At 38.0% G+C, this 24,918-nt stretch overlaps 1 protein-coding gene and 1 pseudogene across 7 annotated transcripts in view; both read left to right on the top strand.

Annotated features, from left to right (window-relative positions):
* Positions 1–24,918, top strand: part of CEP70 (centrosomal protein 70) — an 81,035-nt gene that overhangs the window by 32,893 nt on the left and 23,224 nt on the right. For 6 of the 7 annotated variants that reach the window (XM_027091572.1, XM_027091575.1, XM_027091570.1 and 3 more), the window contains 5 exons: positions 4,794–4,850; positions 14,252–14,333; positions 14,438–14,526; positions 15,969–16,043; positions 24,610–24,715. In XM_027091572.1, coding sequence (XP_026947373.1) covers positions 4,794–4,850; positions 14,252–14,333; positions 14,438–14,526; positions 15,969–16,043; positions 24,610–24,715 — 409 coding nt within the window. The remainder of the gene's footprint in view (positions 1–4,793; positions 4,851–14,251; positions 14,334–14,437; positions 14,527–15,968; positions 16,044–24,609; positions 24,716–24,918) is intronic. The other variant, XM_027091573.1, reaches the window with a different exon arrangement.
* On the top strand, positions 16,570–22,387 carry LOC113612023 (TM2 domain-containing protein 1 pseudogene; annotated as a pseudogene).

The raw sequence follows: 24,918 nt of genomic DNA, 5'->3' as shown, positions 1-24,918 counted from the left end.
TTTTTTCAAAGGTTATTATTAACTCGTGGGCTTTTAATGATCAAATTATCTTGTCTTTGGCCGGTGGGATCTTTATCATGTTGGTATTATATCCCTTAGACCCAACTCCATTAATCTTTGTTAGATTTCTTACTTTTAGGCAGAAGATACATCCTGTACATTGTTTTGCCCTAGGAGCTCTTTTGAGGAATGGAGTTAGGTATTTGTTAAAACTAACACTGAACATTTAAAATTAACTCATTTAAAATGAATTGATTAGACATTTCTCAAAAGAGCTCTGGTTCCTTTTAGTCAGGAATGGATTTTAGAGACCACAGTTTGAGTGTTTAGGTTGCTTATCTTACGTTGTCATTGATTTTAGGGCTTTTTAGTGGCAAGTACCAGGAACTATGTATATTTCTGAGAAAAATTTCTAACTGAAGTTAACACTACTGGGTTTTTATTTAAACTCTGATTTTACATTTGTAACGGTTTTCTTTTACACTGAAAATCCTTATTCCTAAGAATAATATCATAATTATTTATTTGCTTTATCCTATAATATAGAAAAAGTTTCAAAATAATAATACCAGTATTGCTACTAACAATATGCCAACTGAATGAAATTTAAATTTCTTTGCAATTATCTTCGACATTAATAATATATTCCACTATGGGTACAGTCAAAATATAGTGTTCTAAAATATCTTGAAATATTTCTTTTCTGTGTGTTTGTGGCACCAAATTAATATACAGTTAGGTTTACTTGTTTCAGTTTGTTTTCAGTTTTTAGGGCTGGCTTTTAAAATTTACTTTTGAATATGTAAGACGTTTATACAATTATAAAGTCAAAACTGTAATTATTTATATTTGGAGAGGTTTTGTTTTCATTCCCGTCCCCTTAACCTATTCCTTACTTCTCCCTATAGATAATTTTTTTAGTGTTATTTTTAGCAAATACAAACAGTATGGATATTATATTTCTTTGTATAAAAGATAGCACCTTGTTCTTTTCACTTAATAGTATAAACTAGTTACATTTTAACTAGGCTTATGTGTTTACATAGTAGGATTGGGGATTTTTACTAATTAGGTATGTCTGTTTTATACTATAAAAGTAAATGAAGTCACATATAAGTTAAAAACAAGTTGAAACTATAGATTGTTTCAATAATTATTTGAGAGAGAATGCACACATACATGTACACAAATATATATATACAATTTTTATCCTTTTGAAGGACGAACTAGGATAAAAATATAAATAATAAATAATTTAAATAACAAAATGTAGTTGGAGCTAGGTGTGAATAAATAGAAAAGCAAAGAAAGGAAAATAGGAGTAAGGAAGAACAAAAGGAGAGAGATAATTACAGTGGGAGAATAAGGTAAGAAGAGAGATAGAGGAAGAGGAATGAAAACAAAAACAAAATAACAGGCACTTTGAATGAGTGAGAGGGCAAGAAAAAGGGAGAGAAGCATTGAGAAAACTTACCAAGTACCAGGTGAAGTCAAGCTAATTCAGGTGTGAATTTGTCTGATGGCCTAGAGATTCTCCACTTCATTTGGTGTGTTTTTTTTTTTTTTTTTTTTTTTTTGCTGAACGCGGGCCTCTCACCGCCGTGGCCTCTCCCGTTGCGGAGCACAGACTCCGGACGCGCAGGCTCAGCGGCCATGGCTCACGGGCCCAGCCGCTCTGCGGCACGTGGGATCCTCCCGGACCGGGGCACGAACCCGCGTCCCCTGCATCGGCAGGCAGACTCCCAACCACTGCGCCACCAGGGAAGCCCTATTTGGTTTTTAATAAAACAAATTTTCAGTTTGAGCACAGAACTTAAAAATTGTGAATTAACCCTTATATAAAAATGCATCAGTTGTAGCCACTACAGCTATTGTCAAAAGTTACAGAGGCATTGGGACAAAACAGTATAGGACATACACAGATGAGTAAAGCGATGTTTGCTGCATTTATGGACCTGATAGCTTGTTGGGTAGATAGACACCTACTCAGGTAAGTAAAATAAAAGGCACATTGGTATGTGCTGTAATGGTAAGGCAGACAGGATACTAACTGGGCGTGGCATAAGGAAAGCTTAGTTTCCACTGAGAAAGATGGGGATGACCAGAAAGACTTCATGAAGGAGGTAACTTGTAAACTAGATTATTAGGAACTGTAGAATTTTTTTTTAAAACACAATAAAAGGGCTCCCCTGGTGGCGCAGTGGTTGAGAGTCTGTCTGCCGATGCAGGGGACACGGGTTCGTGCCCTGGTCCGGGAAGATCCCACATGCTGTGGAGCAGCTGGGCCCTTGAGCCATGGCCGCTGGGCCTGCGCGTCCGGAGCCTGTGCTCCACGGTGGGAGAGGCCACAGCAGTGAGAGGCCCGCGTACCGCAAAAAAAAAAAAAAAAAAACCACAATAAAAGAGTTTAATAAGGTGTCCAGTTTACAAAATAAATCTATAAAAATCAATAGCTTTTGTTTTACACCAATAATAACCTAGCAGAAAACGTAATGGGAGGAAGATTCCATACACAGTCATAACAGTAAATATGCAATACCCAGGAACAATTCTCCTGAGGTGTGTTGAAGTCCTAGACGAATGCTTTAAAATTTATTTGCAGACGGGAAGACATATCATGTTCCTTAAAGGGAGCAGTTGATGGTAGTTTGAATTTTGTGTGTTGTAATTCTCATTACATTTGTATTAATTTGTTCTGGCATCTGTATTCCCCATGATGCTGTAAGCTCAATGAAGCCAAAGACTCCGTGTCATTCCCTGCTGTGTTCTAGTGCATGTCCAAGAGGAATTGTAGAGTTTTAATAGACGTTAATGAGGAAAAGGGTATTCTAGTTAGAGAAATATGGTGTCTGGGAAACAAAACGTATTTGGGAGTGGCAAGTAGTCCAGGTAGTCCGAGAGGTCTGGAGCGTAGGGTACACAAGGTGATGGTATCTTAGGAGACAGTATGGAAGGAAAGGTGTGCTGAAACTTTGAGGGGCTTCAACTCCAGGCTGAAGAGTTTAGGTTCTACTTTCTGTGTAGCAGGATTAAAAAAGCCCAGGGTTTATGAGCAAAGAAATTAAACCCAGAGATAGACAAAATTAGTGATCGGTTTTAATAGTCTAGTTGGTAGATAACAGAGGTCTATAAAGAAAAAAGAAAGGAGAGAGATACTGCAGAGATGGACAGCAATTGTCTAGACTGACTGACTGTAGATTTTGAAAGAAGGAGAGCAGTCAAAGATAGCCAGATTTCAAGCTAGGTTTGGGGAATGGGGAAGGAGGATAATGGGTTCATTTACGAACATTAGGCACTTTACGTCAGCCACAGAGAGATATCAGGCCTACAGTTAGAAAGGCTGAACTCCAGAGAACTTTAAAATTTAGAGAGAGAAAGAAGAGACAGAAGAGGAGTTACGTTTGGGTGTCAGGCTAACCAAGAAACAAGAGTGTTTGAAGAAGGAGAGGGTGGTAAGAAGTGTTACATGCCACCTCATTGGTTTGTGTTTGCCTTCCCACTGTCTTATTTGCTCAGAATTCCTGGTAAGTCCTCTTTAAAAGTTTATTGAAGGTAGAGGTAACAGTCATTCAGGATGAATGAAGTTTGCTATGAAGGAAAAAGATAGAAATGGAATGGTAGCATGGGGGAAGGAAGGGGTGAGAGGGCTTGTGAAGTATATAAAGGAAATTAAAGCATATTTGCAGGATAATATGAAAGCTGGTACGTGTTGGGATGGGGAAAGTTGAAGAGGAAGGATAATCCGGAAAGTTATGATATTAAAAGCACAGTTGGTTGAATTAGCTCTGAAAAAAAGGAGATGGGCAAGTTTCCCAAGATAGGAGTGAAATACTATACATTCTTGCTTTAAAAAGAATAATATGTGAAAGTATAGTGTTATTTTATTTTTCTTTGAGGATTTTTTGAATTACAAAAGCAATATGTGCTTTTAGAAATTCAAACAATATAAAAGTATGTAAAATAAAATGTTATAGACCTGCTTACCCCTCCTAATTTCCACATCCCAGAGATACCACTTTTAACAGTTTGGTTTTTGTCCTTCCTAGTGTTTCATAGCAATAGTGCTGTTGGCTTTTGGGTGGGACCATTCTTCATTGTATAGGGCATGATGAGCATTCATCATGTTCATTGATGAATTGTTAAGCATCGTCGCCCCCTCCCCAACTATTCAGTGTGACAACCAACACTGTCCCCTAGCTGTGGTATTATCCCTCAGCTAAGAACCCATAGAGTTCATTTTCAATACATATACAGATTCATTTATAACTATTTTCCTAAAAAAATAGAGTAATATTCTACATTTTGCTATGCAACATTTTTTAACCTTATCAGTTCTCATTAGGATGTACAAATTTACATTGTCTCTTCTCATGCCTCTTCATTTTCTATAATATGGATGTGCCATTATTTATTTAACTTTTCCCTTGTTGACAAATATTTAGATTGTATCTGAGTTTTCACTCATAAATAATGGTGCATCAAGCAACTTCGTTCATCTTGAGTTACAGCCTTAGGCACGTATTTCTGTGGGAGTGATTGCTAGAGGTAGAACTGTTTGGACAATATGCATTTAATATGTTGAGATTTAATGTCTGTGGTTATTTAAAAATATATACATTAAAATTAAAATATATGGCATAGTGTGATACTTGCTTCTGGCAAAAATCACTTAAATTTTTTATAAATTTGCAGATAACATGTATGTTTATCACTGTAATTTGAAATTGTATAGAGAGAATAGTAAATGTTCCAATACCACATTTTGAAAATAATTCAACTTATCTGTTTTCTAGGTTGCTTTGCCTAATTGATTACTATGAATCTAAAATTAGAAAATTTCATAAACAAAGGTACGACTAGTCCTGTATTACAATTTTTAAAGTTATTATCGGGTCATGAATTACAACAAAAGTTTCTATGGGCTTTTGAAACAAATATACTTTGGAAATCTACCTGATATATGTGTAATTTACCTAATATGTTTAACTACAAATTTCTTTTTTTATAAAGATCTTCAAGACTGTACTTTACCACTTATGTTAAAGTATATTGTTGCATTTATATTAAAATATGTATATTTAATAATCACCAAAGTATCGGTCACAGAAGAAATAGTATTTTTCTTTTGTTGAAGTATTATAATTTGTTCTACTGATGTCATCTAATCACTAGATAGTTACTGAGTATATCCACAAAGTGTGTAGGGTTGGATTAGCTGCCTGCCAAAGTACAGCCTAATTAGTATGCAGATTTATATGAGATAAAGATTAAATGTCATAGTGAAAAATCAAGTATATAGAGTAAAACACAGTTGTCACCTCTGATTAAAGAAATAAGGGTAAAGTTTAAAAATAATGGTCTTTGACTAACCAAAAATAGCTGAAAGATATCGAAGCCCAAATAATCTAAAGTGCTTTAATATAGTCATTAAAACAGTGGCTATTCTGTTTCATTGTTTATAAATGGAACAGTTCTTTTAACAAATATTTGAGCACCTACTTTCTGCCAAGTTCTGTTTTTGTTACTGAACAGATAAAATAGATAAACTAGAATAAAGCAGATAAGTTCTCTGCTTTCATTAAGCATATCTGCTTTCATTAAGCATACATTGTCTAGTATTCTTGCCCCAAGAGTACTGACTCCAGAAACTCAGTAGGACTGATGGCAGAGATGTGCTGGTTGCTGATTCCTTCTAGCACCTTGGGGACTCTTAAAAAAGAGCGGGATGGAGGGAAGAAGGGAAGAAAGGAAGAAAGAAGTGAAAAAGGAAGGAAGGGAAGATGAGAAGAGAACAACTAATGATAGAGCAACTCCTTGCTTTGTTCTATTCAGAAAGTAGTATTATACCAATTAACTTCAGGGACCTTCTGATTTTCAAAACTGTGTCTTTTAGATGGTAGGCATGGTGTTAGATAGATTCTAGAGATAGGACAAAGTTTTGTTTGTTTGTTTATCTTGGCTGCATCAGCTCTTCCTTGCAGCATACGGGATTTTTTTTTTTTTTTTTTTTTTTTTTTGCGGCACACAGGCTCTTCGTTGAGGTGCATGGGCTTCTCTTTAGTTGTGGCGTGCTGGGTTTTTTTCTCTCTTTAGTTGTATCGCGTGGGCTTCAGAGTACATGGGCTCTCTAGTTGAGGCACGCAGACTTAGCTGCCCTGCGGCATGTGGGATCTTAGTTCCCCCACTAGGGATCAAACCTGCGTCCCCTGCATTGGAAGGCTGATTGGATTCTTTACCACTGGACCACCAGGGAAGTCCCTAGGACAACGTTTTGAACACAATTCTTAGCTTCCAGGAGTTTGCAATCTAGTAAGGGAAATTAAATGTAAACACATTAATAGTTAAAAATAATATGAGACTTAAAAGACACTAAGGCATAATGTCACAATAGAGTAATTACTAAAAACTGTACAGACAGTAAGTAATACAGGAGTCGATAACAGGAACAAATTTGTTTTAGATGGAGTAACCAGGGAAGCCATTACAAAGCAGATGGGGTTTGTGCTTGAGGTTGAAGAATAAGTAAAATTTGGGAAAGCAGAAAGGCAAAAAAACCCCACTGCTTGTATGCTTTGAGCAAAAGTTCATAGATGTAAGAGAGTAGACTTTTTTATGGTACTATAAGCCAGTTTGGCTGGGCTTCATACAGGACCAAGAGTGAGCTATAAATGAACAAAAAGACATCATTTGCCTTGGAAAGAAGGAAGGCGCTTTTTCCTTTGATACAGAAAAGCTGGTGATGAGGTTGTAGGTATGTGTATTAGGTGGGGTTCTAGAGAGAAACAGAACCAATAGAATGTACATTTATATGCAGAGAGATATTTATTTTAAAGGAGTTGGTTCATGCGATTGTGAAGCTGGCAAGTCTGAAATCTGTGAGGCTGGCATGCAGGCCGGAGACCCAGGGAAGAGTTGATGTTGCAGTGTTGAGGGTGAAGGCAACCTGAAGGCAGAATACCTCCCTTCTTGAAGATTTCAGCCTCTGCTCTTAAGGTCTTTAACTAATTGCACAAGGCCCACCCACATTATGAAGGGTAATCTGCTTTATTCAAAGTCGCTTGATTTAAATAGCACATCTAAAGAATACCTTCTGGCCATATCTAAACTGGTGTTTGACCAAGTAGCAGGGCACCATAGCCTAGCCTAAAATGAACAATCATAGTATGCAAGAGTAAAGAGAAGGCAAATGAATAATTTCATTTGAGAGGTTGTAAACTGTTAAGCTTGCAGAATCAGGAAAATAATGAAAATGAGTAAAGCAGGTTAGGTGGGAACTGTGGCAAATTGGAGAGCTGTGTACCATCAGTCTCAAGGGGGCAGTTAAACTGTACACTCTGTGAGGAATGTGAGCCCACTGTAGCTAAATCTGCTTTTTTGAGAAGTTAGAATGTTAGGTTTATAAATGAAATCAGACTTTCAATGTTTGCAACTAAAACTCAGTGCTCTACAACATATTATACAGTCCAGGCTGAATATTATTTGAAACCTTTGCTCTATATCTTTAATAAATTGTAATCTGGATTCAGGACTTGGTTGATTTTTTTTCTGTAAAGGGCCAGACTGTATGTATTTAGGCATTTTAGTCTGTATAGTCTCTCACCACTGCTCAACTCTGCTGTTGTAGCATGAAATGAGCCATAGACAATAAGTAAATAAATTGGCATGGCTGTGTTCCATAAAACATTAATTTAAAAAAGCCTGCTAGATGTAGCCCACAGGCAACAGTTTGCTGACCACCAGTCTAGATGATGAAGAGAGAACATTTGGGATTTGTAGTAAGAGTAGAGAAGATTTAGTATAGCCATCATTGAAATGTCTTGTGTAGAATGTGGTGTGAGAGGTTGCCTCTGAAGTTGTGCAAACTGGCATTCTCTGACTAAAAATAATAAAAGGATTGAGGCCATTGGTGGGGGGTGGTGTTGAATCTGGTTGTCATGAATTTGTAGTGAAAATCTGGGATTGAGGAATGAGGACCTTGGAGGAAAGGAATTACTTTTTTGCTTAGCAATCCTATCATCATTGGTCTAGCTGAAGTGAAATATAATACTTCGGCCGGTGCAAACTACGCTCAGGTCAGATACTTGGACTGAATGTCTCATTAAGGGAGAAGGATATAGGAAGAAAATAGGGGCTGCATTATACATAATGTTCTCACAGGTGGAAAATTAGAAGTCACTTATACTTTGCAGTGATGAAGAGTCTGCCCTGAGGAGTTTTTCATGGTTCGTTGACTGAACAAAGTTTATCAGTCTCTTTTCTAAGAGTAAATACTAACTTGATAGATTGTAGGAACTTCAAGGTGGATTTTGAGATCTGCAAATAGGATATTAGTATCACCTGAAGAAGCAGGAGTACTCTAAAAGGAGGGTGTAGAATTAACTGACAAGTATTATATTACTAAAAAAAGGCGAAAGAGAAGGGAAAATGAAGGAAGATGGGCTGTGATTTGGAGGCCTAAGTGGGATAAACAGGAAGCACAGGAGGAGGACGTATACACCTGTAGAGCTAGGGGAGCAAGACCAAAGGAGGAAGACAGATGGGACATGGGCCTCTTGCAGAGGTAGAAGCCCTCTGTTTAACACTCACTTTTTTTTTTTTTTTTTTTCGGTACGTGGGCCTCTCACTGTTGTGGCCTCTCCCGTTGTGGAGCGCAGGCTCAGCGGCCATGGCTCACGGGCCTAGCCTCTCTGTGGCATGTGGGATCTTCACAGACCAGGGCATGAACCCGTGTCCCCTGCATCGGCAGGCGGACTCTCAACCACTGCGACACCAGGGAAGCCCAAACACCCACTTTTTAAAGGCAGTGTTGTCCAAAGTTTTTCTCATCATGAAACACAGAAAGTGATGTTTGTGTACCACACTGGGGTCTGTCCAGTTGTCCTGAGGGCTGAGAGAGATGAATATCTTGGCACCTTTGTAATCCCTTTGCACAGCACACCTATGGCACACCATCTGGACCCTCATTTTAGGGCCCAGGCTTGAGAAGGCCTCCAGAGAGCTCATGAAAGGCAGTTTCTGAATACTATGGACTGGTATTCCTTTCTGCCTCCATACATGAGAAAACTCAGGAAAAGCAAAGGAAGCTGCAATCAAGGCAGCAGATATTTGAATACAACAAGTGTTAAGCAGTTGGAAATCTTAGAAGACTGCAAACATGGTATAACCTCTGAAATAGAGGAAAAGTAAATTTTAAAATGATAGGCTCTCAGCTATGTTGTTACTTTACCTACTTTTTTAAAAAAAATTTATTGAATTTATTTTTGGCTGCATTGGGTCTTCATTGCTGCACGCGGGCTTTCTCTAGTTGTGGCGAGCAGAGGCTGCTCTTCGTTGCAGTGTGCAGACTTCTCATTGTGGTGGCTTCTCGTTGCGGAGCACAGGCTCTAGGCGTGTGGGCTTCAGTAGTTGTGGCTTGCGGGCTCTAGAGCGCAGGCTCAATAGTTGTGGCTCACGGGCTTAGCTGCTCCGCAGCATGTGGGATCTTCCCGGACCAGGGTTCGAACCCGTGTCCCCTGCATTGGCAGGTGGATTCTTAACCACTGCACCACCAGGGAAGCCCCTACCTACTTTTCTTTACCCAGAAATATATATCACTGTAGATTACTATATCACTATATGGTAATATAGATTAATATATCACTGTAGATTACATGGAATATATTGCTGGCTTTTTCTATTAGTATTTCCCTGGCTTGGTAGATAGATTAAAGAGCCAAGGAAAGTAACGTAGGAATAAAACCTACAGGCCTCAGATTGAATTTCTTCTGAGATGTCAGAGACATTTGGAAAGTTACCCCAAGGAAAATAATTCTATAATGAATTAGTAAAGTGAAGTCCCCTTGTCTAATTCCATCCTTCTTTTTAGATAGAAATTTTTAAATTGGTCTTGGGAAATGGAGGCAGGTGGATTTGAGATTAACCTCTGACTGAACATGGTTTGGATTAGGGAAGAGAATAAAACACAGGATTTCTCTAGTTTTGCTCTTTCTCTCTACCCCTAAGGAGCACGATCTTCAACACTGGGCCCCTCCTGAGGCTTCTGGAGGCCATTGGAGAAAGGGTGGGAGGAATTTGGCTGTGGGGATCCCATGTCCAAATGAGAGTTTGTGGATGCTTAGAATTATGTTTTTACTTCAAGAAAACCACGAAATCTGTCAATGCTAAATAAAGAACTACAGGAAAAGAAAGTGAGGATTCTTTACTGAAACTCATTTCCCTTTAGGTCTGCATACATTTAAAATTGGTCTCCTCTACTATATTCATATATTAGGTTTCTCTTGAGAACAAGTATAGCCATAGTGGCAGGTATTTTAGAGTATATATAGGGAATGATGTGAGTGCATAGGCTTTGGAACCAGAGAGATTTCAATTTGAATCTCACTACTACTACTAACTATTTGCGTGACTTTGAGCAAGTTAAATAACTACTCAAACTCCTCACCTGTTAAATGTGAAATAGTTTGTATAAAACATCTATTTTAGTACTTGTTATATAGAGGCTACTCAGTCTTCCTTATTTTAGTCATCTTTCCTAAAATGGTCATTTGTTCAAGGCTAGCATGTGTTTTAGAAGAAGGTCTGAGGGATATATTAGTACAGCTGTCTCGAATAGAAATGTAATGCAAGCCACATATATAATTTCACATTTTCATGTAGCCAAGTTGAAAAGTAAAAAGAAACCAATGAAATACATTTTAATATATTTTATTTAATATCCAGGTTAACAGTACAGTTAGTCTTTGTAACCCTTCCATGGCTCAACCAATAAGCATTGGCAAAAAACACAAGATTGTTAAAGTCATTTTGTTTCAGTGGTTCTGCAAACTGGTATAGTATTTACACAGGTGCTGTATAATTTTAACAACTATATTCATGACACTGTCATAGTCTGCTTCAGAAAACTGAGCACATTTCTAATATGTATTATACAGTATAACAAAGCAATGAGAAACATCAGTCTTTTGAACATTCCAGTAAATCTGGATTTTTGACGTTACAAAGCTAGAGCACCTTCCATTGTGGAAAAAAATGATTTTTTCATATCTAGCTGAAATTCTTCTTTGATAGATATGTAAAATTCAAAGACACACCATAAGTGTGATATTTTTATTTTAAGACCTCAAATTGTCAACATTTCTTGGTAAATCTGGAAGTCTTCTGAGACAGAACATTCCCAAAGTGTTAATTGAGATATGATTCATCTAAAGATAAAGAAATGTATTTGCAGTTTTTAAAATTAAATCAGTTCATCTTTGATGTTATAAGAAAGGTCTTGTATTCTCCAGGCAGTTGTTCATGGGCTTAATTGAAGATCTTTCACTTTTTTATAAAAATAACTTTTGTTTTCTCATAATTTTCCAACAAAATTTCCATAACAAATAATTTATTTCATGTAAGGACAGTTTCTGTTTTTGTGCAACACTTCAAAATGTTTTATAGGTGGCCAAAATTATAAGCTCAGATTTTGCTAAAAAATTATTTTAAAAGTTTTTGTTGTATGGTTAATTTTGGTTTCGGTGACTTTAATTCTTTTTTGACTGTTGAAAGGAAACTTCTTAATATGTTCATTATGTATTTGCTGAAAATGAGTCCTATCGTCATCTACTTTATTATCCTAAAAGATTTTTTATATAACAACTTTTTAAAATAACAGCTTTATTGAGATATAATTCACATGCCATAAAATTCACCATTTTAAAGCATACAATTCAATGATTTTTAGGATATTCACAGAGTGTGTCATCATCTCCACAGTCAATTTTAGAACATGTTCATCACCCCATTGAGAAACCCCGTTGGCAGTCACTCCCCGCCCTGAGCCCCTACTCTGCTGCAACACAACATCACAAAATATACAATTCCATTTACATGGAATGTCCAGAATCTGCAAGTCCATAAAGACAGAAAGTAGATGAGTGGTTGTCTAGGAATTGGATTGTAGTGGAGTAGGGACTCAGGGCAGAGAGGAGATATGGGGAGTGATTGATAATGGGTATGGTATTTCTCAGTGGGGTGATGAACATGTTCTAAAATTGATTGTCGAGATGGTGACACAACTTTGTGAATATCCTAAAGGGATATCTCATTGTGGTTTTGATTTGTGTTCCCCTAAGGACTAATGATGAGTGTCTTTTTATAGGCTTATTGTCCATTTGCATATCTGTTTTGGAGAAATGCCTACTCACATCCTTTGCCCATTTTTAAATTGACTTTTTTGTCTTTTATTGTTGAATTGTAAGAGTTCTTTATAGCAAATTATAGTAGCATTCATTAGGAAATTTGTGGCATACGTTCTTTCAGTCTCTTTTCTTTACTGTTCCAATTATTGTACTCTCGGATGTTATCATCTCCACTTGATTCTGTTAAAAATCTGTCCATAATTATTTTTTAAACTAAAAAAGTTTAGTTCTTATAATTAAAATAACTATATTAATTATCAATTATGCTTTATATAGGCATCACCATAAATATAGTATCATAACAAACACCTTACAATGTTATATTGGTATATAGGAAAAAAAACATTCTAACTGAATCAGTCCTTTGATACTGACTAGACTGGTGGTGTGTTTGTATATAGTACTACAAACTACCCACGCACCCAGTGCACAGCTAGGCCACAACATTAATACCTTAACATGATGCATGGTAGTGGTATGTAGTCCTAAACAATAAAGTCGTGTTTAACAGAAGAATATTTTACACTGCTTCAGTTTTTAAATTTTAATTAAAATGAAATAGAATTGGGCTTCCCTGGTGGCGCAGTAGTTGAGAATCTGCCTGCCAATTCAGGGGACACGGGTTCGAGCCCTGGTCTGGGAGATCCCACATGCCGTGGAGCGACTGGGCCCGTGAGCCACAACTACTGAGCCTGTGTGTCTGGAGCCTGTGCTTCGCAACAAGAGAGGCCACCACAGTGAGACGCCCGCGCACCGCGATGAAGAGTGGCCCCCGCTCACCGCAACTAGAGAAAGCCCTCGCACAGAAACGAAGACCCAACACAGCCAAAAATAAATAAATAAATTTATTAAAAAAGAAAAAATGAAATAGAATCAAAAGTCTAGCTCTTCAGTTGCATTAGCTGTATTTCAAGTGCTCATTGCCCGTGTGTACCTAGCGTTTACCGTATCAGACAGCCCTGTGTTAAGTGTATCAGGATTTTAAAAAACATTAATACTGATTTTCTAGTACTTTATAGCTCACAGAATGCTTTGATATCTTTTTAACTTTTAACACCAATTCTGTGAGGTAGATGTGACAGAAATTATCAGATAATTAATTATCAGATTATTAATTAATTGATAGATAAAATCAATTAATTAATAGATAAAATTAATTAATAGATAAAATTATCTATTTTATAGATGAGAAAACAAATTTTGAGAGACTGACCTACCCAAATAACACAACTGGTTAATGGTGATGTCAAGACTTGAATCAGGGACACTAAGTCTGTGGCCTTGTCCACTTATACTCTGCATTTTTTTAAAAAATAAATTTATTTATTTATTTTTGGCTGCATTGGGTCTTCGTTGCTGGGTCATAGTTGCTGCACGCGGGCTTTCTCTAGTTGCGGCAAGCAGGGGCTAGTCTTCATTGCGGTGCGTGGGCTTCTCATTGCGGTGGCTTCTCGTTGTAGAGCTTGGGCTCTAGGTACACAGGCTTCAGTAGTTGTGGCACGCGGGCTCAGTAGTTGTGGCTCGTGGGCTCAGTAGTTTTGGCTTGTGGGCTCTAGAGCGCAGGCTCAATAGTTGTGGCACACAGGCTTAGTTGCTCCGCAGCATGTGGGATCTTCCCAGGTCAGAGCTCAAACCCGTGTCCCCTGCATTGGCAGGCAGATTCTCAACCACTGTGCCACCAGGGAAGTCCCTGCATTTTTTGATATAGATATTTTTGTGACCTAAAAGTACTAGAAGGAAAAAACAATATGCTTTGTTTATTCATTCAAGAAGTGTTTTTTCACCACCTCTTATGCCCCATATTCTTCTGGGCAGTGAGATACAATGGTGAACAAGACAAAGTTCTGGTCTTCATGGAACTTTCTTCTTCCAATTAAGGCATTAGTGAACAAATATACACTATAGCACTAGGTAGTAAGTAGTATGTTCTAATACCATTTTCTGTGAGAATAAGTAGGAAATTTAGCTTAAATTTTAGTTCATGTTTAGGTTATCAAACGCTTATTGTGTTGATTTGATTTTTGTTAGCTAGATTTTTTTTTCATAAATACACTGCATGTATCTTTTCATAGGCAATATGAAGAAGATGAAAGTCAGTCAGAAGAAGACTACAGGAGTCTGAGTGCTTCACCCACTTATAAAGGCCTTCTAATGGTATGGGGACTATATGACTGATAAATACTTTTTTTATAAAGCAAAATGATAATCTAAATAATCTCCCAGGAAAGTTAACTATATTTTTATGAAATGTGTTGCAGTCATTACAGAATCAACTCAAGGAATCGAAATCTAAGATAGATGCACTTTTAATTGAAAAGCTGAGTCTCCAAAAAGATTTGGAAACCAGGTGAGAGAAACTTGTCATTTTTATTTAACTTCCATTTAAGCATAAACTGGAATTTTGAATATTAAATAAATCATTCTGTCCCCTTTACTCTAAAACTAATGTTGGGGACCTCATACTCATACTTATTTTAGTCATTTGTCTCTCATATCATGGAAAGAGCAAAAATACATACATAGGCAAGGAAAGTGAGAAAATAGGAAGAAGATAAAACTGGGTAGGAACTCAGAATATATTCAGTCTTATGCCAGCAGGTTTCCCTTTCCCAAATAACTTTATTTTTTATTTCAATTGTTTTTTCCAAATTACTTTAGAATGTCTTATTACCTCATCATATGCCTGTGTTGTGGGAAGGGGGGGAATTAAAAAGTTTAAATGGCATACAACAGAAAGGTTTATTTATGTACATCATACAACCACAAAAGGATGGCACTCTACCTGTTAACAGAGAGTAATAAGGAATGCACACTGCTGAGACTTTTTTATTCAACAAATATTTGTTGAATACCTATTGTAAGTTAGACATGGCCTTAAGCTCTGGGATAATATATAATAAGCAAAACAAATACCTTGTTCTTGTAAATCTTATACTTTAATGGAGAGGAGACTGATAACTACAGTAAAAACCATTTCTATAAAGTTTAAAAGCCTGCCACATAATAATGTGTAAATTTATGGTTATTTGAATATGAGGTAAAAATTTATAAAACATGCATGGGAAGAATGAAGAATGAATTTCAGATAGTGGTCACCTGTGGTATGGGAAGGAGAGCAATGACAGTAATCAGGGTCACACATGGAGTTTTAAGTACATGTATAATGTTTTAGTTAAAATATTTGAAACAAATTACTATTCAACTTTGATAAAGCTTGAGGGGTGGACACAGTACTATTTGTCTTACTATTCTCTATTCTTGTCCGTACATTTGAGATAATTTACTATAAAAACAAGTAATAGATTAATAACAATAAAAATGGGTAGAAAGTTTTGAACAGGGAATACACAGAAGAAGAAACCCAATGGCCAATAAATACCTCATTAGCAATCATGAAATTTTTTTTTAATTAACTAATTAATTTATTTTGGTTGTGTTGGGTCTTAGTTGCTGCATGTGGACTTAAGTAGTTGTGGCACGCGGGCTCAATAGTTGTGGCTTGCGGGCTCTAGAGCACAGACTCAGTAGTTGTGGTGCACGGGCTTAGTTGCTCCGTGGCATGTGGGATCTTCCTGGACCAGGGCTGGAACCCGTGTCCCCTGCAGTGGCAGGCGGATTCTTAACCACTGTGCCACCAGGGAAGCCCAGCAATCATGAAATATTTTAAGAATTTTTAAGCATATTTGTGACAAGTAACAGGGTATACACTATTGTTTATTATTAAATATCTTTACGGTATAGTTTTATTAAATAAAAATAAGTGCGTTCAACATGATTTATCTTCTACAGGCCCACACAGCATGAATTAAGACTTTATCAACAACAGGTGAAGAAGCTGGAGAAAGCCCTTAAGAAAAGCATCAAGTAATTATATTTTACCAAAGTTAAAAATTTATTAAGATTTTGTATCTTATTATTTATTTTTATTATCTGTCAGCTTACCCCATAGTGACCGTGGCTCAAAATTACCAGGCTGATGGGGGGAAATGACATTAAAAATGGGTATTTCTGGTTCCACAGTTTTAAAGGTTTCTACTGTATTGCATTTGGCTGTATATGCATCTTAAATAAGAACAAGGAAAAGGTAATTGTCTGATATAATAAAAGGCAAAGATTTTAATTAGAAAGTTGTCTTTGAAAGTCATGGAGGAATTGCAAGAGAATCATTGAAATTAGAGGTGACAAGGCCCAAATTTTTGTTGGTGGTAGTTATGACATGAATAATATATAGCCTCATTGTATTTTAAAACTAAAGGTTGGGGCTTCCCTGGTGGTGCAGTGATTGAGCGTCTGCCTGCCGATGCAGGGAACACGGGTTCGTGCCCCGGTGTGGGAAGATCCCACATGCCGCGGAGCGGCTAGGCCCATGAGCAATGGCCGCTGAGCCTGCGCGTCCGGAGCCTGTGCTCCGCAACGGGAGAGGCCACAACAGTGAGAGGTCTGCGACGGCAAAAAAAAAAAAAACAACTAAAGGTCCCAGAATGAATGCAGTGTGTCATTCATATCCACCACCTCTCTTTTATGACTTTGAAAAGCATGTACTCAGAGGAGTTTCAAAAAGTTGGTCTTCAAATAGTGATAGTATTTTCTGAAGATTAGCTATGTGTACTCTTTGATTCAAGGGAATGGGACTTGAAGTAGTGCAGTGAGCACTGAGATGAAATATTTTAAAAATGACATGAGTTAAAATATGCATTAGGTGTATTAAATCAGTTGTATTAGCATATGTTGATTCAATTTTCAGTGACAGCTGTTTCCTCCTTATGGCAGCACATGCCACAGTGAAAGGGAGGTATAGTATTCTGGTCATCCAGGAATTACATATTAAGTTAAATTAAGGAAGGAAAACTAAAAAAGAAAAGAGAAGTGAAAGGTTTGGAAAGGTTGCCTTCATTCATTCAATTAATATTTTTTCCCTTCCTACGATTGCTTGATATTTTAGGTACCTGTAGTACCTCTTCCTATATGCTTGGCATTCTGCATACTGAAATTACAGTGGTAAATCAAGTAGAAAAGGTTCTTGCTCTCATGAAGGTTATGTGAAGGGGGAAGGGCAATGAAAAAATAAATGACAATTTAGATATAGTATAAGTACTAAAGGTGAAATAGTGTGAGAGTTGCTATTGTATGAGTTTGGACAAGAAGTGGTAGTGACATGGTCAAAGGTGGCAGTAGTGGAGATAGAACTGATAGGACTTGGTGATGGATTGGGGATATAGGCAGCTGACGGGGGGAGAAAAATCAAGGGTCAAAAAATCCAAAAATCCACTAATCAAGACTAAGTTTTAGTCCTGAATAACTAGGTAGTTGTTGGAGCATTAGCTGAGATAGGAAAATTGGTCAAGGAGCAGCTGGGAAAAGGAGGATGTAAGGGAGATAAAAAGTCAGAGAAGGTGTAAGGGAGGAAAACTTCTCAGCCTTCTTAGGGTCTCTGGGTGGGCCTGAAAATTAAACTGACAAAGACAGATTAACATGAGAAAAGTATGTAAATTTATTTAATGTAAGTTTTACCTGACCTGAGAAGAAATGAAGACTTGAAGAAATTGTTAAGCTTGAGCATTTACTAGGTTTGATGAAGAGTGGAAAGTTGTGGGAAAATGTGATAGTACAAAAGGGTATGAGCTAAGGGTAATAAACTGGGGGAAATTCAGATTCCTTGTCTTCAGAGATAAAGATGCTCCTTTCCTCTGGGTACAGGGAGGGCACCTGTTGCATGAGGGTCTTATGGTCTGCTTCAGGGGAGAAGGGGGAGGTCAGAGTCCTTCCTGCTCCTGCCATTTCTCAAATTCCTTTAGCTTAAAACATTTCTTATGTCAAAGTGGCATATTTTGGGTTTTTTGTTTGTTTTTGGTTTTGGCCACACCATGGGGATTGTGGGCTCTTAGTTCCCCAACCAGGGATTGAACCTGGGCCACGGCAGTGAAGCCCGGAATCCTAAGCACTAGGCCATCCCTCCAAGTGGCATATTTTGGAGTGGCATATCCTGATCCCCTTCAAAGGAATCTTAGGACTTCAATGTAAATGTATCAGTGAAGATACTCACCCACACAAAGGCATGCACATATATTCATAGAGATATCTAGTCGTTTCCTCGTTATTCACAGATTGCATATTTGTGAATTTGCCTATCTGCTAAAATTTGTTTGTAATCTCCAAATCAGTAGTGGTGGCACTTGCACAATCATTCATGGATGTGCCCAGTATACACATTTTCAGCTGCGGAACAACGTGATGCTCTGCCCTTTTGTTTCAGCTTTCATAATGTAAACAGTCATTCTTTTTGCTGTCATATGCCACTTTTATTTTTTCATTTTTTGCTTTTTGTTGGTGATTTCTCCAAGATGGTCCCAAGCATGGTACTGAAGTGCTGTGTAGTGTTCTACACACAAGAAGGCTGTGATGTACCTTGCAGAGAATATACATGTGTTAGAGAAACTTCATTTAGGCATGAGTTATAGTGCTGTTAGCCATGAGTCCAATGTTAATGAAACAACAGTATTTAAAAAGATGTCTTTATAAACATTAACACACATAAAACAAGGTTATATATATTGATCAGTTGAGGAAAATGTGACCAGAGGCATGCAGGAACCTGATCCTGTATTTCCCCTAGCAGCAGTGGTTCAGTCTCCACTAATTCAGTGTACATGGTGACTTTATAGAGTATAACTACCATGAATAATGAGATTTGATTGTGTATATGTTTTTTGTTATTCATTTGGGAACTGGTTTTTAGAGTGACTTCACTATTAGACTTTAAAATTGTGATTCAGAACCAATCCCTGCTATGTATTCCTGTTGAATTTTGAAGAAATGATTTGCATTTTGAATAAAGGATTTGTGTTTTTTTTTTAGAAATTTACATTTGGAATTTAAAAAAATCTGTCATTAATTTGTTTTTAAGTTTGGAACTTTTGTAGTATCTAGATGTGAAACAGAATTAGGAATGTTAGATAACTTGCCCATATTGCACAGGAGGTGGTATGTGGAAGAACTTGGAAAGAAATCAGGTCCATACCCAAGCATTTGGACTCTCAAGCTCACACTCTTAACCACCACACTGATAACTAAAACCAAACAGAATACCCAATGAAAAAAACTTTTTCAATGTAAAAAATTTTCAAATTTTTATTTTCTGCTGGGGCAGAGGTAGAATATTTTTTTCAAAGAACTACTGTGATGTTAGGGAAATAATCAAAAATAAAAATCTCCAGGGGGATGCGCTGGTCCCCAGCATGGCGGCCGCTTGGCCCTCCGGGCTGGTTGCTTCCAAGACTGCTGCTGCTCGGCTCCTGGCTGTCCTGTGGGCTGTGTCAGTAACCACAGGACCTTGGGGAGCTGCCGCCGGCGGCAGCAAGGAGTCACTTAAGTGCGAGGACCTCAAAGTGGGACAGTATATTTATAAAGATCCAAAAATAAATGATGCTACACAAGAACCAGTTAACTGTACAAACTACACCGCTCATGTTCCATGTTTTCCAGCACCCAACATAACTTGTAAGGATTTTGGTGGCAATGAAACACATTTTACTGGAAACGAAATTGGTTTTCTCAAGTCCATATATTACCGAAATGTGTTTGTTAAAGTTTTACACTGTAGGATTTTGTGGAATTGGGAACCTAATTGATTTCATTCTTATTTCAATGCAGATTGTTGGACCTTCAGATGGAAATAGTTACATTATAGATTATTATGGAACCAGACTTACGAGACTGAGTATTACCAATGAGACATTTAGAAAAATGCAGTTATATCCATGAATATTGTTTAAAAGAAACAGATTTGGGCCTCCTTGATTTTAATAGAGAGCTCTCTGTGTGTAGATTTCCAGATTTTCCTTTTTCCGTCTTCACATACCACATTATGGATTCTGTTTAATTTTTTGTTGCTGATGTTTTTGTTTTGTTGTGTCAGTTAAAAACATTCTGCGATTTATTTAATAGAACTTTGAGATTTATATGATAATACAGTCTTTCTTAGGCTACTGTCTCTATGAGATAGATAGCTTATTACTCTGATATTAATGTATTTTCCAAAGGCAAGTTGCCACTTGTCCTTTTCGCTTCTGAAAAATTAAAGTATGACTTATTCAAAAAAATTAAAAAAAATCTCCTGTCAACCCAGTGAATCCTCTCCACATATGTAGGAAAAAAAAGAAACAGTTTTATATAACAGTTGGAATAAATATCCAGCCAGACTGCAGTGTGCATTAGAGGCAATCTGCTAAAGAGATTTCAAAGACCGAAAGAAATCTCACCCTTTAATATAGCCAGGCAGATATGCAGTCCATTACATACATGGAATTGTCTTCTGCCAAAGGAAAAATGAAACGTATTGTATCTTCATGACAAGGAGGAAGTTACAAGTTAGAGCCAGGAGCATAGGCTAAGCTCCAACAGGGAAAAGGAGACAAGGCACCCTCTTCCCTGATGTCCACCTTTGAAGAGATGGTTCTAAGGTTCCCAAGAAAGACATTGCTAGGTATAAAATTGGCAGGAGGCTTACGTAAATTTTAACAAGATCTACATACTTCTTAGGATTTATAACTACAGGTTTTCCAAAGGAAATGCTACAAGAAAAGGAGAGGAAAGTCTCTCCCCCCACCCTTATTTTTAGAAATTTATTTATTTATTTATGGCTGCATTGGGTCTTCGTTGCTGTGCACAGGCTTTTTCTAGTTGCGGCGAGCGGGAGCTACTCTTCGTTGCGGTGCGCGGGCTTCTCATTGCACTGGCTTCTCTTGTTGCGGAGCACAGGCTCTAGGCTAGGCGCGTGGGCTTCAGGAGTTGTGGCATCCGGGCTCTAGAGCGCAGGCTCAGTAGTTGTGGCGTACAGGCTTAGTTGCTCCGCAGCATGTGGGATCTTTCCGGACCAGGGCTTGAACCTGTGTCCCCTGTATTGGCGGGCGGATTCTTAACCATGGCGCCACCAGGGACGTCCCTCTTTCCCTTTTATAACTAGAGAAAATTAATTTTTTTCTTTAGTCTGTAGTTACCTTTCAACTAACCAGTCTTCAAATATCAAATTAATTTAACATGGGAAAGCTTCTTGTTTGAGTTAATATTACAAACAAGTTGGTTATAAAATTCTGTTGCTGAGAAGTGATCAAATAGGTCTGCCAGTGCAAGATAACCAAAGGTACTACACTAATTCCATTTAATTTTTCAGTGGTATTTATATTTTGCTAGAAGAAAATAAAATCAGAATTTCATCACCCTAGTGTTGAGCTGACAGGAGTTGAGGTGGTCAGTTAGGAAAATGAGCCAAACTGAAATTAACAATCAAGGCTTTACTGACTTACTGCAGTAATATAAGAAAGAGGCCAAAACAGGACTGGCTCCTTGGTGTTCCGTTTTTTCCCCATAGAATGGCATCAGGTAAGGGTCAATAAATGACATGCTGCACAGATGACTCCTGTTTTTTCATGGGCCTAGGGGAAGGGCAGGAAGTGGAAAAATACTGAGTCAGAGTGGAAAAAGTGTTTTAGTTAAGGCTCCCGCATCCATCCCCCAAAGAGAACTCCAGAACAGGAGTCACCATGAGATTATGGAAAGGCTTCAACAGACACAGTTAAAAGCTATGAAGTGTCTGCACATAGAAACTTATCAACATAGTTTTTAAGTTGGGAGTACAGTTTTCTGGATTTCCAGACTCCACAAAGAAACAGCTGTTGCTGCTAGCTATGTGGAATGGGTGTCTGCTAAGTATGTAAAGAATTCCTTAGCCATTTTAGGAGACTTTTATGGCCTTCAGGCTCTGCTTACTACTCTGGAGACTATAAAACAACCCTGGAATATTTCTGAGTACAGCATATTCTGTTCAAACACGGGTTTCTAAAACACCAATTAAGTCATATGCAATTGGAAAATAAGGGAATGATTAATAGTATAACATAGAAGTTGAATTGTTTACATGCACTTTTTTCCTAGGTACAAGGAGTTAGAATAGCAGTATAGTATAGACTTCAGAAAGGGGAAAGCTTTGCTAGTATAGGCACCTGCCCTTTCAGATCTATCTTAAGAAAATTTAAAATGAGAAGCTGCACCCAGGGCTCCCTCCCTGACCCTCAGCATTAGACAGACTATAGGCTGGAGGCAGGTTGCGCTTCTTTCCTCACCTATTTTTTTTTTTTTTTTTTTTTTTTTAGTGGTACGCGGGCCTCTCACTGCTGTGGCCTCTCCCGTTGCGGAGCACAGGCTCCGTACGCGCAGGCTCAGCGGCCATGGCTCACGGGCCCAGCCGCTCCGCGGCATGTGGGATCTTCCCAGACCGGGGCACGAACCCGTGTCCCTTGCATCGGCAGGCGGACCCTCAACCACTGCGCCACCAGGGAAGCCCTCCTCACCTATTTTAACCTCAGCTTCTTTGGCCAGGAGCAGGTTGCCCTTCTTTCCTCACCTATTGTAACGTCGGCTTCTTTGGCCAGGAGCTCCACTTCCATCTTCATAGTTTTGGCATCCTCAAGCCAACGTTTCTGCTCTGTTGGCTGTGCATTTGTAATATCGCCTGAGGCAACCTCCAGACATACTTGAGCTGTCTAACTTATCTCCTGAGGCACCAATTATTGTTTTTGTTAGCTGTCTAGTTATAAAGCTGCCTCAGTTTTAAATAGTCTGGTTGCTAACACTTACTTTTCTCCTGAACCCTGTTATTTTCACGTGTGGTTTTGCAGAATACAGAAGTTTTCAGGAGTATTATGCTGTGGCAAATATTTACTGTGAGACTAGGTGAACCAAAGGTCAATTCCCCATGAATCCCTAGCTTTTACTAATCCTTACCTTCTGTAAATTTAGAAAAACAATGGGATTAAATAAATTAATACATGTGAGTGCTTAGAAGAGTTCCTGCATAGAGAAGTTTCTCAATAAATACTAATTATCGTCATCACCAGGCTCCCAATATATGTTAGTTATTATCGTTATTACATTGAGGGTATCTCTTTATTCACCTAATTAATTGAATCACATTTCATTTCCCAGAGTGACTGGAAGCTAGTACATGCAATGATATATATATTCAGGTTACTATACTGACAGTTAAAATATTATATATCCATAGTATAATATTTATTAATCATACTTGCAAACAGTTCATTGATAAATTAAACTTTTCCACCTGAATGAAAGGTTAACTAACATTTAAATTCAGATATGTCAGTTGACTTGTAGTCCCACTATAGAGCTGTTGGCTTTTCTGTGTCACTTTTGTATTCTAGACAGTATGCTCCTGGCACTGCCTTTAGGCAAAACTGTCAAATATGTGAATATGGTAAATAGATGGGAAGTCATGTGGAAAATAGATTGTGAGGTCTCTGTGTCTATTAGAGGAAGGAGGTTGACTTTTTATCTAGAGCTAATTCTGTTTATTTTGTTTCTGGCATATGCTCACCAGAGAGCAGAGAAAAGCAATTGAGTGAAGATCAAGGGGAATACATGTGAGTGAAGGAGATAATTGTAAGGTGGTAGTAAGAGATGAGGTAAGAAAGGAGTCCAGAGGAATATTGGGTTAGGACTACCAGCATGGAGAAGTTCAAACCTAACCCAAGGAGATTGGATTTAGTTCTAAAAGTAGTGGGAAGCCACTGTTTTTTAGTAGGCAAATGACACGATAGAATGTCGCTATTCTATTTTACAAACAGCAAGTAAAGCTTACTAACGAGTCATGGAATCAGTTTTAATGGGTCAGGGTTCCACAGGAAACTGATAGGCATACTGGTTAATTTGAAGTGGGTTTAATAAGAGACTTTTTTCTAAGGCATGGTGGGTGGGGGAGAAATATTTACTACAGCCTTGACTTCAGAGATATTTGGAGAAGGGCTACTAGATGGATACACTCGTGTTTTTAGGTTTCTGGACAAAGAGACTTTCCCCCAGAGTTCTGGTAGCCACCTGGGACAATGGTCTCTTGGGTTTTCATGCCCTCTTGACTGGCAGGTGTCACTATTGTCTTCTCTTCGGCACAAGAGGACTATGAAGAAGGAAGGACCAAACTGCCTAGCTCTTGCTGCTGCAGTGCCCAAACTGTTTTCCCTACCCATTGTTTGTTGATTCCCTTACCTACAGCATCAAGCTTGGAGTACCTTGGAAGTTGCTTTCATCCTTTACTGTAGTTCTTTCCTATTCTATTTTTTATAAGTGCTGGGGACTGGTTAGAACTTTCTTCATCAGTCTGATCCCTTTAGTTTTCAGGGATTCCTTCTATATTGTGTCTGTTAAGAGGGTCTTCTTGTTTTCCAGTGACAACATGGCTTAAAGTTAAAAAAAAATTTATGTATGCATATATGCATGTATGTGCATGCACATAAACACGCATATATATGGAAAATGACAAAGCTTTTGGGAGGGTAGCTGGATCATTGGCTTATTTTTGTCATCTTAATCCAATGTCTAGTAAAGCATTTTGTATTATCTTGGGTTTTTTCCCCTTTAGATTACAGGATCTTATCAGTCAAAAAAAGGCTGAGGACAAAGACGGAAAAGATGAGCCCAGCAAAGATAACCAGCAGCAGACCCTAATTGACCAGAGATACTTTCAGGTATTGAACAGTTGACAGAAAGACTGGGGTTTACAGTGAACCTTGGTTACAATCACAGTATAACAAATTATCAGTTGGTAAGGAATACTTGTATCCTTTATTTGTGTTGCTTAGCCTGTCTTGTCTTGCCATGACATGCTACTTGGCTAAAAGTTGGTAACTTGACTGAGAATTTGTCTTACCCTTGAAAAGAGACTTTGGCC

This window comes from Aethalodelphis obliquidens, unplaced genomic scaffold, assembly GCF_003676395.1.
Source record: "Aethalodelphis obliquidens isolate GAN/ISIS:26980383/991018 unplaced genomic scaffold, ASM367639v1 scaffold72, whole genome shotgun sequence".
NCBI lineage: Eukaryota > Metazoa > Chordata > Mammalia > Artiodactyla > Delphinidae > Aethalodelphis > Aethalodelphis obliquidens.
Note: the sequence above shows the minus strand (reverse complement) of the source record. Positions and strands in the feature narration are given on the sequence as shown.